This window comes from Cladosporium halotolerans (assembly GCF_011745625.1).
Source record: "Cladosporium halotolerans strain TM138-S3 chromosome Unknown Sca23, whole genome shotgun sequence".
Classification (NCBI taxonomy): Eukaryota; Fungi; Ascomycota; class Dothideomycetes; order Cladosporiales; family Cladosporiaceae; genus Cladosporium; species Cladosporium halotolerans.
Genome location: NW_027191474.1, coordinates 376,955 through 391,142, shown reverse-complemented (window position 1 = coordinate 391,142; position 14,188 = coordinate 376,955). Strand labels below are relative to the sequence as shown.

At 53.9% G+C, this 14,188-nt stretch overlaps 4 protein-coding genes across 4 annotated transcripts; 3 read left to right on the top strand and 1 right to left on the bottom strand.

Moving 5' to 3' along the window:
* Nucleotides 1-140: 140 nt before the first annotated feature.
* On the top strand, nt 141-6,671 carry WHR41_06686 (uncharacterized protein; the record flags this gene model as incomplete). Its single annotated transcript, XM_069375291.1, has 4 exons — nt 141-3,847; nt 3,914-4,098; nt 4,154-5,578; nt 5,734-6,671. The coding sequence occupies 4 exons, from the start codon at nt 141-143 to the stop codon at nt 6,669-6,671; spliced, it is 6,255 nt and encodes a 2,084-aa protein (XP_069227917.1).
* Nucleotides 6,672-7,617: 946 nt separating this feature from the next.
* On the top strand, nt 7,618-10,168 carry WHR41_06685 (uncharacterized protein). Its single transcript, XM_069375290.1, has 3 exons — nt 7,618-7,889; nt 7,950-9,053; nt 9,110-10,168. The coding sequence occupies exons 1-3, from the start codon at nt 7,812-7,814 to the stop codon at nt 9,854-9,856; spliced, it is 1,929 nt and encodes a 642-aa protein (XP_069227919.1). The 5' UTR covers nt 7,618-7,811; the 3' UTR covers nt 9,857-10,168.
* Nucleotides 9,888-11,208, bottom strand: WHR41_06684 (uncharacterized protein). The gene is made up of 3 exons (XM_069375289.1): nt 10,874-11,208; nt 10,294-10,811; nt 9,888-10,242 (listed from the first exon to the last, which is right to left on the bottom strand). Exons 1-3 carry the CDS (start codon nt 11,106-11,108, stop codon nt 10,177-10,179), a joined length of 819 nt encoding a protein of 272 aa, XP_069227918.1. The 5' UTR covers nt 11,109-11,208; the 3' UTR covers nt 9,888-10,176.
* A 91-nt stretch (nt 11,209-11,299) lies between these two features.
* Nucleotides 11,300-13,933, top strand: WHR41_06683 (uncharacterized protein). The gene is made up of 7 exons (XM_069375288.1): nt 11,300-11,769; nt 11,828-12,156; nt 12,215-12,239; nt 12,295-12,738; nt 12,802-13,361; nt 13,426-13,483; nt 13,546-13,933. Exons 1-7 carry the CDS (start codon nt 11,554-11,556, stop codon nt 13,564-13,566), a joined length of 1,653 nt encoding a protein of 550 aa, XP_069227921.1. The 5' UTR covers nt 11,300-11,553; the 3' UTR covers nt 13,567-13,933.
* Nucleotides 13,934-14,188: the final 255 nt, after the last annotated feature.

Sequence of the window (14,188 nt, the reverse complement as noted above, 5' to 3'; positions counted from 1 at the left end):
TCGATGTGAAGTAAGCAATCAATCAATCTGAAAAATCCTTGGCAATCAATCAAGTCAGGGCCCTGAAACTTGAATTGATTGATTATGCACACCTCTGAGCTAGACGAAACCTTGTTGACCTCGAGGTTAAGATCTCCATCATGGATGTTGTAGACGTGGAGGACGCCTTTTCCCACAAGGCTGCCACGTACCGCCCAGGTCAATTCTTCCTCGGCTCAGCGGTCGGTGGAGATAAGCTGTACGTTGGATACCAACCTGGCTGCCATGTCAAGAGACTACGAGTACCTGCAGACAACGTTTTGGAGATTCAAAGGCCACAGGATGCTAACAAGACTTTGCTATCACTGGCGGCTCATACAATCGCGCACGCGATTTTGACCCAGGTCGCAAGAGTCAGAACAGACGATGTCGTTCGAATATCCTTCCTGAACAACAGTACAAGTGCTTTCGAGCATGTGGCTCGCTCTCTTGGATGCCATGTTGTCGACGACAAGCGTCAAGCCGTCGATTTTGATCTGGATTTCGTGTCGAAGGCTGGCTTCACGCTGAATGAGAGGACAGTCGATGTCAAGTCGGCCGTTTCCAAGAACAAATTCAACAGCTCTCTGGTAAGAGCTTGGATCTCGGTCGTGGATCACGAAGCGATTCTGCCGCAATACACGATGGACAATGTGCAAGAAGCCCTGAATCATGCTGCTCAAACGGGCGATATGATCGCCTTGAACCATAGACACGATCTTCATGCCCTTCAAGAATTCAGACACACCAGCTCCTTTGGACTGTTCCGTGAAGACGCTTTCTACGTTCTCATTGGTGGCTTTGGTGGCTTGGGCTTGCTTCTCATGGAATGGATGCTCAAGCATGGCGCTCGAAATTTCGCAGTCATCAGCAGGAGTGGTGCATCTTCGAAAAGCGCCCAGACTACGATGAAAAAGATCGAAGCACTTGGCGGAACAATCCGAGCCATCAAAGCGGATGCAGGAAACGCGCAGGCTGTTCAGGAGGCAATTTCCACATTGCGTGCGGTACTGCCGATCAGCGGGTGCTTCAACATGGCGCTAATCCTCGACAACTCGCCTTTCTCAACGATGACTTCAACTCAATGGGATCTCGGAATACGCCACAAAGTTGACACCGCAATATCCCTACATGAGGCCACTTTACAGGATGACCTCGATTTCTTCATCATGTTCTCGTCCGTCTCCTCAATCTCTGGCAACAGAACGCAAGCGGCCTATGCATCTGGCAACGCCTTCCAAAACGCTATGGCCGAACACAGGAGAGCACTTGGGCTTCCGGCCATTTCAATCGCTCTTGGTGCCATGGAAGGCGTCGGCACACTTGCAGAAGATGCTGATACCCTTCGCACGTTACAAAAAAGCGGCCTCCGTCTACTGACCGCAAATGAGTTCTTGCAGATTGTGGAGGCTGCGGTGCACGAGTCCAAGCATCAGGACAGATACTTGCTGGTCACCGGGTTTGAAACGTTTCCTGCGGCTAAGGCCTCCGCCAAGACAAAAACCACTCAGGGACAGGTCTTCTGGGAAGGATTCCCAGAGTTCAGCCATCTCTTCGAGCACGAACCCAAGAGAAGCGACGACTCCGACGCGGCTGTTCCCTTGGTTCAGAGACTCGCGATGGTCGATGAACCGACTGCACACGATCTTCTTTGTACAGCATTTCTGGGCTTCCTGTCAGGGCTGCTCGGGTATCCGGTATCGAAGCTCGATCCTACGCAGGCAATCGCTGCTTACGGTGTCGATTCTCTCAATGCCGTAGCCTGTCGATTTTGGTTCTTTCAACAGCTCGGCCTTGACGTACCAATTTTCGATGTCTTGGGTTCGCGTTCAATCGACGCGATGATTTCGAAATCTCTGACTCGTGTCAGAAAGGTTGATCAAGAGAAGAATCTCCCAAAGGTTCCCGATCCCAAGAGACACACGTCGGATGATCTTACCTCACGAGCATTGTCCCACTCGCAGAGTCGGTTATGGTTCCTACACAATTTCCTCACTGACAAAACGTTATACAACCTGCTTCTGACTTGTCATATCGAAGGAAGCGTTAATACTGGAGTCTTGCAGCAATCTTGGAATGCTTTGGTAATGAGACACGAAGCACTGCGGACCTGCATTGTGGCTTCCGGATCAGGCTGGGTGCAGATACCAGCAAAGCATTCGACATTTTCCATGACTGAGATCCATTGCTCGGCTGCCGAATTCGTTGGAGAGGACGAACGACTGACTTCAATGGCACGCGGACATATCTTTGATCCTTCTAAGGGAGCACTCGTTCGTGGCTGGCTCTTGGTCAGCCCGGCAGGCTCTCGATTCTACATGGCGTCACACCACCTTGCCTGGGATAGAGGCTCAGTTGCCACGATCTTCGAAGAGCTTCCGCAAATCTACAAGAATCTCATCGACGGCAAGAACTCTGATCAGTCTTTGCAAGAGGATCCTTTGCAGTTCATCGACTACACAATTTGGCAAAATGAGATGATTGAGACCAAAGAGCTGATTCGGCCACACGTCGAGTATTGGCAGACTCAGTTGCAAGACATACCAGATTGTGTCTCGCTGCTGCGTTTGAGCCGAATCGCTGAGCGACCCGCCGTGAAACAACAGAAGGCTTGTTCGTCCAAAGCTTTCTTGAATCCCAGCGACGCAAAAAGGCTGAAAGACTTCTGTGCGACTCATGCTGTAACACCATTCATGTTCACGACCTTCATCATGAGCAGCCTTGTGCATGAGCTGACTGGAGACGATGATATCGTCATCGGCATTGCTGACGGTGATCGCGGCCATACAGCTTTCGATCGTATGGTCGGATTCACAGTCAACATGCTTCCCCTCAGGATGAAGTTCTCGCAAGATCGCACTTGTTCTGCACTGCTGGAGGACCTTCGAAACACTTGCTTGCAAGCGTACGAACATCGCGATGTACCCTTCGACTACCTACTTCAGGTGCTCAACGTGCCTCGCAAGACCAGCCACAACCCGATCTTCCAGATAGTGGTCAACTATCAATCTCAGGGCGCCTTCCCGAAGCCTGACTTCGGTGACTTTAAGTTCACTGCCTACGATCACTATAACGCGCGCACGCAGACTGACATAGCCCTCGAAGTCGAAGAATCTGCGGATGGCGCGATGGAACTGCATTTTGATTTCGATGCTGCTCTGTATCGAGAGGACGTGGCCGAAAAATTTGCGCAGATGTACGCATTCCACGTTGAGCAGGTGATCGCGGGCGCGGACCAAAATCTGGGTGAACTAGTTTTCGCATCACCGCGGGACTTGCAGATGATCTCGCAGCTCCTGGAGCCCGCGATGCCAGAAGGCAAAAGTCCCGAGGATATGAGACAAAATCTCTTCACCGATCTCTTCGAACACCACGTGGCGAGAAATCCAAATCAACAAGCTCTGGTTGATGGTAGCACCACGATGTCATACAAAGATCTGGGAGAAGCCACCAAAGCGATGGCGCAGTCTCTGTTAAGAAGCGACATTTCTGCGCAGGAATGCATTGGTGTCTGCTGCGAGCCGAGTATCCAGATGATCGTTGCAGTATACGGCATTCTTCGCGCTCGCTGCATCGTGGTGCCGATTGACCCGGACTTTCCCGTGGATCGAGTTACAAGCATCGCTGAGGATACAGGCTTGACTACAGTGATCGTCAACAACGCCTCAAAGGTGATGAAACAGAAGTTGATCTCAGCTGGCGTCGTCGATCTTCGAGAGGTGCAGAAAATGACAGAGCCTGTGAGAATTGAGAGCACGGCTGTGCCGCTGGAGTCAACCCACATCGGCGATGTATTATGCGCACTCTTTACCAGTGGTTCTACTGGAAGGTCAGTTCTAGCCCTACTGCTACTGCCGATATGACAATACACTAACCCATACTTCTGTATGATCAGACCGAAGGGTGTCTACATCGGACATGAGCAACTTCGTTACCAGGGAGAACAGTATCATGAGACCCTCGGGACAAGAGAGTCCGATCGAATGCTGCTTTCTTCGGCTCTCATATTCGACATGTCATTGCATTCAGTATTTGGTACCATTCTGCATGGCGCAACACTCGTCATCGCAACGCGAGAAGGTGACTGATGACTGTTTCGCCCCTTATGTTCATTCTAAACTGACTTGAACGACAGAGCGCTACTCTGCGGAGATGATGAACGAGCTGGTGCTTCGCCAGAAGATCACCAACTGCATCTTCACACCAACACAGCTGAAACTCATGCTCCGTGCGCCAAATCAGACTTCGCTAGCCCAATGGAAGACGCTGCGCAGCTTGACTCTCGGCGGCGAGCCTGTGCCGTCCTGGGTCTTGACGCAGTTTTTCTCGCTGGGCCTACCACATGCGAGCCTGTTCAATGGCTACGCACCAACTGAAACTACAATCATCAACTCTCTCCGTCGTTGCATACCTCAAGATGCTATGGGAGACTTCCTACCACTGAGTCCTCCGCTCGCTCCCGCGCAATTCTATATTCTTGACAGCCAAGGTCGCAAAACACCCGTCGGTGTCCCGGGCGAGCTCTACATCGGAGGACCGACTGTTAACAATGGGTACATCAAGCGGCCTGAACTGACCGAGAGCTCGTTCGTTTCTGCGCCCTTCGCGGCCGACAGCACTCCAAATGGGCAGGCTGGCAACACCTCCGTACTGTATCGTACAGGCGACATGTTCTGCTTGGAGCCTAACGGTGACCTGAGAGCCCTCGGGCGCATATCAGGAAACAGACAGGTGAAGATCAGAGGAATGCGCGTGGAGCTGGATGAAGTCGAAAGTGTCCTGTACACCGCACTAGCCCAGCTGGGCGAAGCCTCAGGCTTTAAATCTAGCTTGACCGGTGTGGTGTACTACCCAAAAAACGATCTGCACGGTTGGCTGGTTGCCTTTGTCGAGTGCGTTGAAGTCGACATTGCTATACAGGCGGAAGTGGAGAAGTTCCTAAAGGCGAGATTGAAGGCCTCACTCGCGGTTCACATGGTACCGAACGACATCAAGTTTGTCACTGATCTGCCGAAAACCGCCACCGGCAAGCTGGACTACAAGACTCTGCTTTCTTGGGATGTCAGCATCAAGGAGAGCCAACCTTCAACTGGGCAGCAGGAGCTGCAAAGCGACAACGAAAGGTTCATCGCGCGAATCTGGAATGAAGTCCTAGGCACCGACAGGGAGATGTGGCGTGACACTGATTTTTTCAGTGCAGGCGGATCTTCTATCTTACTTCTGAGGGTCCGGACTTCGATATACGCGATGCATGGCATCGATGTCTCCCTTGCTGATATGTTCGCGTATCCGGATATTCAGGGAATGGCAGCACTGCTTTCACCTGAGACGGAACAGTCAAGCCCCAATAGCTGGATTTTCATGGATCATGGCAACGACCGAGATTCCAACGAAGCCATCTCTGACTTCGAAAGCCCAGACCCTAAGTCACAGCCTCGCTCAAATTCGAAGGCCATCGATTGGGAGACCGAAATAACACTTCCCACAGACTGGGACTGGGCTAGCCTGCCCGGACCGAAGAACTCTCGCCGGTCCGCTATTGCTCTCACTGGTGCGACGAGTATGATAGGAGCACACTTACTGGCGCACATACTACAGGAAAGCGATGTGCAGATTCACTGCCTTGCCGTGCCCGGATCGGAGAAGGAAGAAGGCAGAGCACAAATTATATCTGCCCTCTCTACCTGGAAACTGGATACGGACCTCACGCCACAGCACTTCAGCCGCATTACACATACAACGGCGATCTTGCGCACCCGTCACTGGGCCTGCAGGAGTCCGAGATCCGCGCTCTCGACATGGAGCTATCGGAGATTTGGCATCTGGAGTCTGACGTGTCGTTGCTCAAGGGTTACGATTCCTTGCGACGTAGCAACATCGGCTCCCTCCGTTTCCTGATCGAGTTAGCGGGCGGCAAGTTTGGTAATGTGAAAGAGCTGCACTACCTGTCAACGTGGGCGGTTCCACATCTCCAAGCGTGGAACTCCACTTCGCGCACGCCAGACCTCATCTCTACCCAGCCAGTTCCTATGTCGCACATACGGCCAGGCCAGACTCAGAACCTCGGTTACCTGAAGATTCGCTGGGTCGCGGAGCAATTGCTGGCTGCGGCCGCTGAGAAGGGAATACCGTGTTCTATTTTCCGTTCCTGCATGTGCGCGCCGGCTCAAGACTTAGGTTGTCCGCTACCCAGGACCGACATCAACCGACGAATCCTGGCCGGCAGCTTACTCACCGGTCTAGTGCCAGATTTCGGTAGTAGCGTAGGCGGCGGCATGAGCTGGATTGACGCATCCTTCCTCGTGCGGGCAATGCGTGCCCTTGCAGCCGAGGCGACAGGGGAGAAGGCCAGACCTGCGATCCACCATCTGACTGCAACGCAGCACTGGACGTACGCTGAGCTGGCCAGTCTGCTGGGTCCACGTGTTCGCTTAGCTTCGCCGCAGGAGTGGTTCTCAGCATTGCGCGCAGATGGCAATGCCGAGATGATTCTGCAGGCCGACGTACTGGAGGAGTGGTGGGACGCTGGGTGGCGGCCGTTCGCCATTGACGGCGCGACAAGCCTTGGTAAAGCTCGAGCGGCCCTGCAGATCAGTCCGCCCGTTGTCGACGCAGCTTTCTTGACGCAGGTGGTTGGGGATCAAGCTTTCTGATTAGCGAGCGCTGTGACGATTAGATTGAAATGTGCAAATCTCTCCTAGTTGGAAACCGGCCAGACACATTAGCTTTTTCTTCTCGCTACCTTGTCAGCTGTACCCCCAATCGGTGGCTCGGCTTCTCCAATTAGGCCGACCGGGATGGGTCACATTGCATGCTGCCGGGGATACCAAGAGAGCTAGTGTATAAGGCCATACCTGAACGTGGTCCATGTTTTTGCACGTGGAAGAATAATATGCCGTTCCCGCGCCGCATCTGGTTCTAGCGACCTCCAACGATCGTCACCGCTTGTGAATCCCTTGGCAGAAAGGCTGAACATGTGATTGAGGGCCCCAACTTCTTATCGACCGGCCTAATAGGACAGGCAGGTACTCTGAGGCCCCCGAAGTGACTCAGAAATCTACGCACGATCCGTCTGCAGTGCGTACGCGCATGTAAAGAAGCGAGGCGTACGCGCGAAGGATGCAGGCGACTAGTCCCAACATGACGGAAGAGGAACGGGGGCAGGGTTTAAATGTGCTAAGGCTGAGAGGCTGAACTGCAGGAGGATCCTGGAGGAATGGGGATGGATTGCGGTCCGGAGGGAGGATGGCCGTCTCCGTCGAAGCGGCAGTTGTGGAAGTCGCCCGTCGTGCTCTGCAACCGCGGTACAGCGCAGCCCCGTCGCGAGATGTCGAGAGGGACGAACGGCCCCTTTGATATAGACGTTGTTAGCCAGAGCTTCGTCCCCATCCGACAGCACGCGCTGCCTCCGGGGGGATTAGCCTTCCGCGAATAAGTCTGCTTCAGCTGAGGCCGAGGGTGTCGTTGAAGACGGCGAGCGATAGGCCAGACTCCCTGCGGGACCCACAAATTGCCGCATCGCGCAGCCGGGGGCCAGACGCGGATCCCCCCGCTGCACGACCAACGTGCGGCTGCCTTCGCCTGTTCAGGCCTTCCTCGTACTGCGTAGCGTGTCATGATCAGGAACGAGAATAAGATGTTGCCTCTTTACGACCGCCGGGAACGGAATCCTCCCTGTGCTTGACCACGCCTCTGCCCGCCACCGCGGCGCCTCACCCGCGACAACCCATAACGCTCTTGATCCTCTGTGCCACGCCTCCTACCCTGCGGTGAAGCGCCGCATCCGCTCCATCATGTCGCTGCCGACGCCTCTGGGAAAGGGCAGGAAGACCGCTTGCGAAATGTGTCGGGCACGAAAGCGGCGGTGCGATGTACGAAGACGTCTATTTTCCCGCAGAAACCCGCCTCGCTGACCAGTGATGTATGCAAAGGGCCGCTTGCCGTCGTGCTCCCTATGTCAGAAAGCACGATTCCGTTGCATATATGCGATTCGCAGCCCGCACGCTCCTGATTCCGGTGTAATGTTCCATTCGGTGCCCAGAGACATTGGGCATATCCGCACAAATGAGGGCCCCTCGCAAACGGATGCGTCAGTATCGTTCGGCTACGATCTGAGTCGGTATCTCGCCGGCGACACGGACTCCAGACAACATTCTGTTGGCATGGCGGGTCCCCTGACCTCGGACTCCAGTGGCTCTTCAGAGATGTCGTACAACTTCAACGACGCTCTACCACGACAGCGACAAACCTTGGGATGGATGCAGCAATTCCCTGCGCAGCTCGACATGTCTTCGCCAGAGTTCGACGTGGACGCATCTGCATTTGAACATTCGTCCGATGCCCCCTTTGGAGCCATAGACAATTGGCAGTCATATCTTCCAGCACCTCCAAGTACTACAACACTGCCGAATGAAGCCTGTCAGACTCAGCTACCCAGCCGAGAACGTGTTTTAGACATGGTCAACAGTTTCTTCTCCGCTCAGCACCAGCTCCTACCTTCAGTACACCGGGAGTCTTTCATGACGAGACTTTCCAAAGATATGGTCGGCCTGAGTTCCGGGCCGTTTCTTTGGGTCATCCTCGCGTTGTACTGCTCCTGCAATAAGTCGGAGTCCATGCAGGCTCAATATCGTACCTGGATGCAGACCGCACATGCGAAGCTCGAGCTCATGAGCACAACGCGAGTGAGAACCAACACCACCAACATGCTGCAGGCTTCCGTGTGGATGGTCTTCGACGCTTACTGCAGGGGAGATGTCACAAATGCGTGGCTTCTGCTGGGTCGCGCTGCGCAACTCACGAGTGCACTTGGCCTGGATCGCATCGATAGTAAACGACGGACAGCAAGGATGGAATCGGAGCTCAAGTCTCGCTCTGACATAGAGGTGGAAGAGCGCCGTAAATGCATGTGGTGCTTGGCACTACTCGACCGCCTCATTGTCTCTGTCAACGGCCTTGCTTTGTCCATGGACGACCGATATTTCCACGTCGACTTCCCGCTCCCGGACGAGGAGTTCCAGGAAGCTCAAAATTCGGTAAGTCATGGTCTGAGCATGAGTTTTAACACAGCATTGCTGATGCAGAACCTCAGATCGAGGATGTTGAGTATCTTCGGGAATGCTACACTTCAGAAGCGTTTGACCTGCTCAATGGAAACGCCACATCCGCCATGGTAATGAAGCCCTCTTTCGAACACGTTCTGAAAGTCTCAGTCATTCTAGGCCGCGCTTTGGCCATTCAAAACAGCATCCGCCATGACGAGGAGATCACCGAAGAACAGCATCTGGGAAAGCTTCGGACACTAGAGAGTGTGCTCAACACATTCTGCTACGCCGCCTCCGCCACAGGCGAAGCCACTGGACCCACCACCTCGTTAATGCGACTGTGGCTCAAGATGCTGACACAATGCTCCAAACTCCTGATGCTCCATCCGCCTGGGCCGAGCACGCTCGGCCTGTGCAAGTGCTTGGAAACTTCATCGCCAGGCGGGTCGGCCAAAATAGATACCGAATGTGTCAGGGCCGCAACAAGCGCCGCCACCGCGTTCAGCAATGCGCTGAAGGGAAATCTCCTCGCACTCAACAATCCGTTCTTACTGCCCGTTGCATGCACTTCGGCGCGAATGCTGACGCTGCTTCGAAACCAAATGCACGAAGCCGACCGCGAACGCGTTCGAGGATTAATCGATGAGATACTCAGGGTCGTGGATCACATCGCGTTGAAGTTTCCCGGCGCGGCAGCGAAAGCGCGGGAGACTATCATGCAGAGAGTGCAAGAGATGGAGCATGGAACGAGACGCAATTCTCTGAGCTGCTACATCGGATTGGATTGCGAATGACGATATGATTATGATGAACAGGAGCCGGGAATTATCAGAACGGCGCCGAAGTCAGCGATTAAAAGATCTGACCTTGCGACTTCCAAAAATTTATCACCATTTCAGATCTATAATTCATTGTCTAAAATTTCATTTAGCACAGGATTTGTCGATGGACAGAGACTGCAGCCTTCGGCGGCCCATCTCGCAGACAGCCGTCGAATCATCGCTTTTTCCCGGTCACTGTAGCTTCTTCGGTGTTCGACCGGGTCAAATACTGCAGGGCAGTTCAATCAATCAAACGCATTACGCGGCATTTGCAATTGGTCAAACTTTCAAGCTCAATAATCGCCATGATCCTCCATGACCATCAGAGCCTCGCGGATCTTGTCGGTTGTTTCGCGCACCTTCAAGCTGATTAGCACTCGGCATGGCGATGAATTTGAGTAAACACTCACGTATTCCTTAGAGAATAAGTTGAAGTGATTGGCACTACACTGCAAAGTGTAGGAAACCAAGCCTGGCCGTGCGTGTTCCCACCCTAAGGTCTCGCAGTTACGCGAAGAATCCACGCGAGCGGCGGCTTTGTCTCCAGGACTCAGCCTGTCCAGACACCGAACCAAGACCACGAGAGGGCCCGAGCGAGATGATACTGCCATCACTTCTGGGGCCGAGAGCATTCCTGGACAGCAGCAACCGAGTTCCCCGGAATCGAGTATCGAGCCCTGCCATTGTGGAGGTTGCCACTGCTCTGCCATGAGGGCCGAGTGTTTCATCATGCTCATGACCAAGAGTTTTGAGCTGAGACACGAAGCATACAAGTTCGAAGCGATATGGCTATCGTTGAGAGCAGCCGAGTGTTTCCACGAGGACGGACAGACGCTGTCGAGAAGCAGGACTCCTTGGACGTGGATCGCGTACTCATCGTGGAGCACCTCGACCATCTCGAGCGCCACCAGACCGCCGAAACTCCATCCTTTGAAACATCTCCGTCAGCGAACGCCCAAGCGGAGGATGTGAACGATTATTTGTACGAACCGCCCAGCAGCACGGACGTTTGTCCAAGCTCCAACTCGATCAAGGCGCTGTACGCCCGCGCCATAGCGCGGATACCGCCTTTCCATGGCTTGCTGGCATAGAACAGCGGGTTTTCGATGCCGTAGATGTCACGATCGAGATTTTTCAGCGCATGGTATGAGGCCGTCGTTCCACCGCCGTCGTGAATAAGCACGAGTGGGGCTTTGCCCGACCTGCTCCTGCTGATCGTCTCCATTTTGGCGCTGCCATCGCTCGCAGAGTGGGAACACGCATCGGATTAATAATGGGCGACTTGCGGCCGTGACACAGCATCGGACAGATCGCGATGGACAGTTGAGTCTGAATGCAACATGTTGCGAAGACCCTGGAGATCCTCGAAGGATTCGAGTCCGCCTCATCGCGCCACAAGCGCTCCCCTGCATGCCGACTCCGCTAGCGCCCGCAAGTCTCCGCTAGTCACTCCGCAAGGCACGTCCAACTCACATACAGAAGTCCGACATGCAGCGACATGGTTTGTCAGAAACCCGCCTCCTGGGTTTGAATGAGAAACGAGCCCGCAGAGTGATTTGAGGTAGGAGCTTTGATCAGGACAGCTATGTCTTCCAATATATGCCCTGGCCGACACGGCATGCTGTTTGTGCCACCCGTCTCTCCCAAACGTGTCACTACTCCCTCGCACAATGACAGAGCAAGCTCCTGCGCAGTCAACGGCTTCGAGCAGCCTTGATGGCTCGAACACACCCAAGGAAAACAAAGAGAGCGCCGACGTCGAGATCGCCAAGGATGAAGAGACTGCCCCGCCTCCATCTCCACGCAACATTCACGGGTTCAGATGGATTCTGGCAGTCGTTGCCGTAGTTTCGAGTATCCTGCTCTATGCCACGGATAACACCATTGTGGGATACCCATGGAAACCTTCAGAGCGTTCTCAGCTACCGATGCTAACCAATGCAGGTTGCAACTATCCAACCTTCAATCATTGAAGATCTCGGCGACCAGGACCTTCTACCATGGGTCTCTGTTGGCTACATGATCGGAGGTCTCGTCTTCGCGCTTCCTTCCGGCAAGATATTTGGTCTCTTCGATACCAAATCGCTCTACCTCATCTGTGGCGTCATCTTCTGCATCGGGTCTGCTCTGTGCGGCGCTGCGCCCAACATGGCTTGCATGATCGTTGGAAGAATCGTCGCGGGAATTGGCGGCAATGGCATGTATGTCGGAGTGCTGACGCTGCTTTCCGTGACCACCACGGATAAGGAGCGTCCAACATACCTGAGTTTGATGTAAGACGGATACCGAGATCCTTTTTCCAATTCAACGCCGTGCTAACACACTTCACAGTGGCATGGCGTACGGCATCGGAAGCGTATGTCTAAGCGCCGTCGTATTCGCCTGACATGACTGATTGCTGATATTCACAGATTATCGGTCCTCTCATTGGCGGCGCATTCGCAACGCACGCTACATGGCGCTGGGGCTTTTACATCAACCTTGTTGTTCTCGCCGCCTTTGCGCCAGTCTACATCTTCATCATGCCGACTTTCCAGCCTCGCCCTAGCATGACCATCATCGAGAAGCTCAAGATTTACGACAACCTAGGCACCCTCCTCTCCGTGGCCGCACTGTTCTGCGGCACCATGGCGGTCAACTTCGGAGGTACTCTGTACGCCTGGAAGTCTGGTCAAATCATCGCGCTCTTTGTTGTCAGCGGCGTCCTTTTCATCGCATTTGGACTTCAGCAGACCTTCAAGTTCATGACCAGTTTTGAAGGTCGTATCTTGCCCGTCCAGCTGATCCCGCAGAAAGAGCCTTTCCTTCTCTTCGTCCTGATGGCCGCAAACAACTGTGCCAGCATGATCGGCATGGTAAGTCAATTATCAGGACCACCTTTTCCGATGCCATACCGGCCCGAGGCTAACCGACAGCAGTACTACATCCCACTCATCTTCCAATTCATCGGCGGCGCCGGTGCGCTGAACGCCGGCATCCGACTCTTGCCATTCATCATCGCCACGACGGTCTTCATCGCACTGCAAGGCGCCTTGCTCCCCGCGTACCCTCTCTACAAGCCCTGGTACCTGATTGGAGCAGTCTGCATCCTCATCGGCGGCGTTCTCTTCGAGCAAGTCGACACGTCGACCAGCGACGCCTACCTCTACGGCGTCCAGGTCCTCCTCGGCGTCGGCGTCGGCTGCTACCTGCAGGCCGGCTTCGCCGTCATCCTCGGCGTCATCGAGATGAAAGACATGGCGTATGGCGTCACGTTCATCCTCTTCGCGCAGCTGCTCGGTATCACCATCGGCCTTTCGGTCGGCGGCGCCGTTTTCACTAACACTGCGCTGAGGAACCTCCGGCCGCTGCTTCCTGACGTGCCCGAGGGCCAATTACAGGAGGCGCTCTCGGGCGCTGCGGGTGGCTTCCTCAAGACCTTGGACGAGCAGACCCGCATGGCTATTCTGAACGTTATCACGGTGGCAATTAACAGGGCGTATGTTTTGATCTCTCCCACTTTTCGCACTTTTCGGCTTGAGCTAATTTCATGGTGAAAACAGTTTCATTTTGTGCATCACGGCCGGCGCTATCAGTATCGTGGCTTCGCTGCTTCTGAACGTAAGTCATTGTCGAGCCAATTGACTCCTTTGCTTCCCTCTTTACTAACGATACCCTTTCAGAACAAGAGGATGCGCACATGAGACCGACGATGCACAAGAAGATGCTCGAAATTAGATGTCTGTTTTCGGAAACTCGTGTTAATGAAGTCCAAATGCGAGACTATGTGATCATTCGAGGCACGACAGCCGAGGCATGGGAACAGAAAAATTGAAAGAACTGGGTTATATGATACTTTCCCGCCTGCAGTACTGGCTAATTTTTGCGGCTACATGTCACTGTGTTATGCGAGATTGCAGGTGGTGTAAAGCCTAGATTTGGAAATGTTGCAGGCTCAGAGAACAGGCAGAAAGGCAGTCCTGGAGGGATGAGAATCGTAGGGTTTCCAGGCATCACTGACCTGTGGTCATTGTTTTATAAGTTCCGCTAATCGATTACTTATTAACCTTCCCTAGAATGTTACAACCATGAGCACGCACGTGATGGTGGGTCGGTCGATCGACTTCTGCTGTGACGTGAGGGCTGGCGCCACGTTTGGCGGGGGCTTGAAGCGGCGTCGGTGGCTTGAGCGACAGGTGGAGACAGCAGAGGGGAAGCGAAGCCTCGTCGAGATAAGCTCACCTGCCGTTTTTGCCTATCCGGTATGCTTATCATCTGACCATTGGCAACAATTACTTCCCTCAATGCCTCAGTATGCCCTTATCA

Excerpts from the sequence above, each read along its gene's own strand:
- WHR41_06684 (XM_069375289.1), bottom strand. The coding sequence starts at position 11,108 with ATGGAGACGATCAGCAGGAGCAGGTCGGGCAAAGCCCCACTCGTGCTT. Across the intron at positions 10,812-10,873 it reads AACGTCCGTGCTGCTGGGCG|GATGGAGTTTCGGCGGTCTG; the intron begins GTTCGTACAAAT and ends GATGTTTCAAAG. Across the intron at positions 10,243-10,293 it reads ACTTATTCTCTAAGGAATAC|GTGCGCGAAACAACCGACAA; the intron begins GTGAGTGTTTAC and ends ATCAGCTTGAAG.
- WHR41_06685 (XM_069375290.1), top strand. The coding sequence starts at position 7,812 with ATGTCGCTGCCGACGCCTCTGGGAAAGGGCAGGAAGACCGCTTGCGAA. Across the intron at positions 7,890-7,949 it reads CACGAAAGCGGCGGTGCGAT|GGCCGCTTGCCGTCGTGCTC; the intron begins GTACGAAGACGT and ends ATGTATGCAAAG. Across the intron at positions 9,054-9,109 it reads TCCAGGAAGCTCAAAATTCG|ATCGAGGATGTTGAGTATCT; the intron begins GTAAGTCATGGT and ends GCAGAACCTCAG.
- WHR41_06683 (XM_069375288.1), top strand. The coding sequence starts at position 11,554 with ATGACAGAGCAAGCTCCTGCGCAGTCAACGGCTTCGAGCAGCCTTGAT. Across the intron at positions 13,362-13,425 it reads ACGGTGGCAATTAACAGGGC|TTTCATTTTGTGCATCACGG; the intron begins GTATGTTTTGAT and ends TGGTGAAAACAG. Across the intron at positions 13,484-13,545 it reads TGGCTTCGCTGCTTCTGAAC|AACAAGAGGATGCGCACATG; the intron begins GTAAGTCATTGT and ends ATACCCTTTCAG.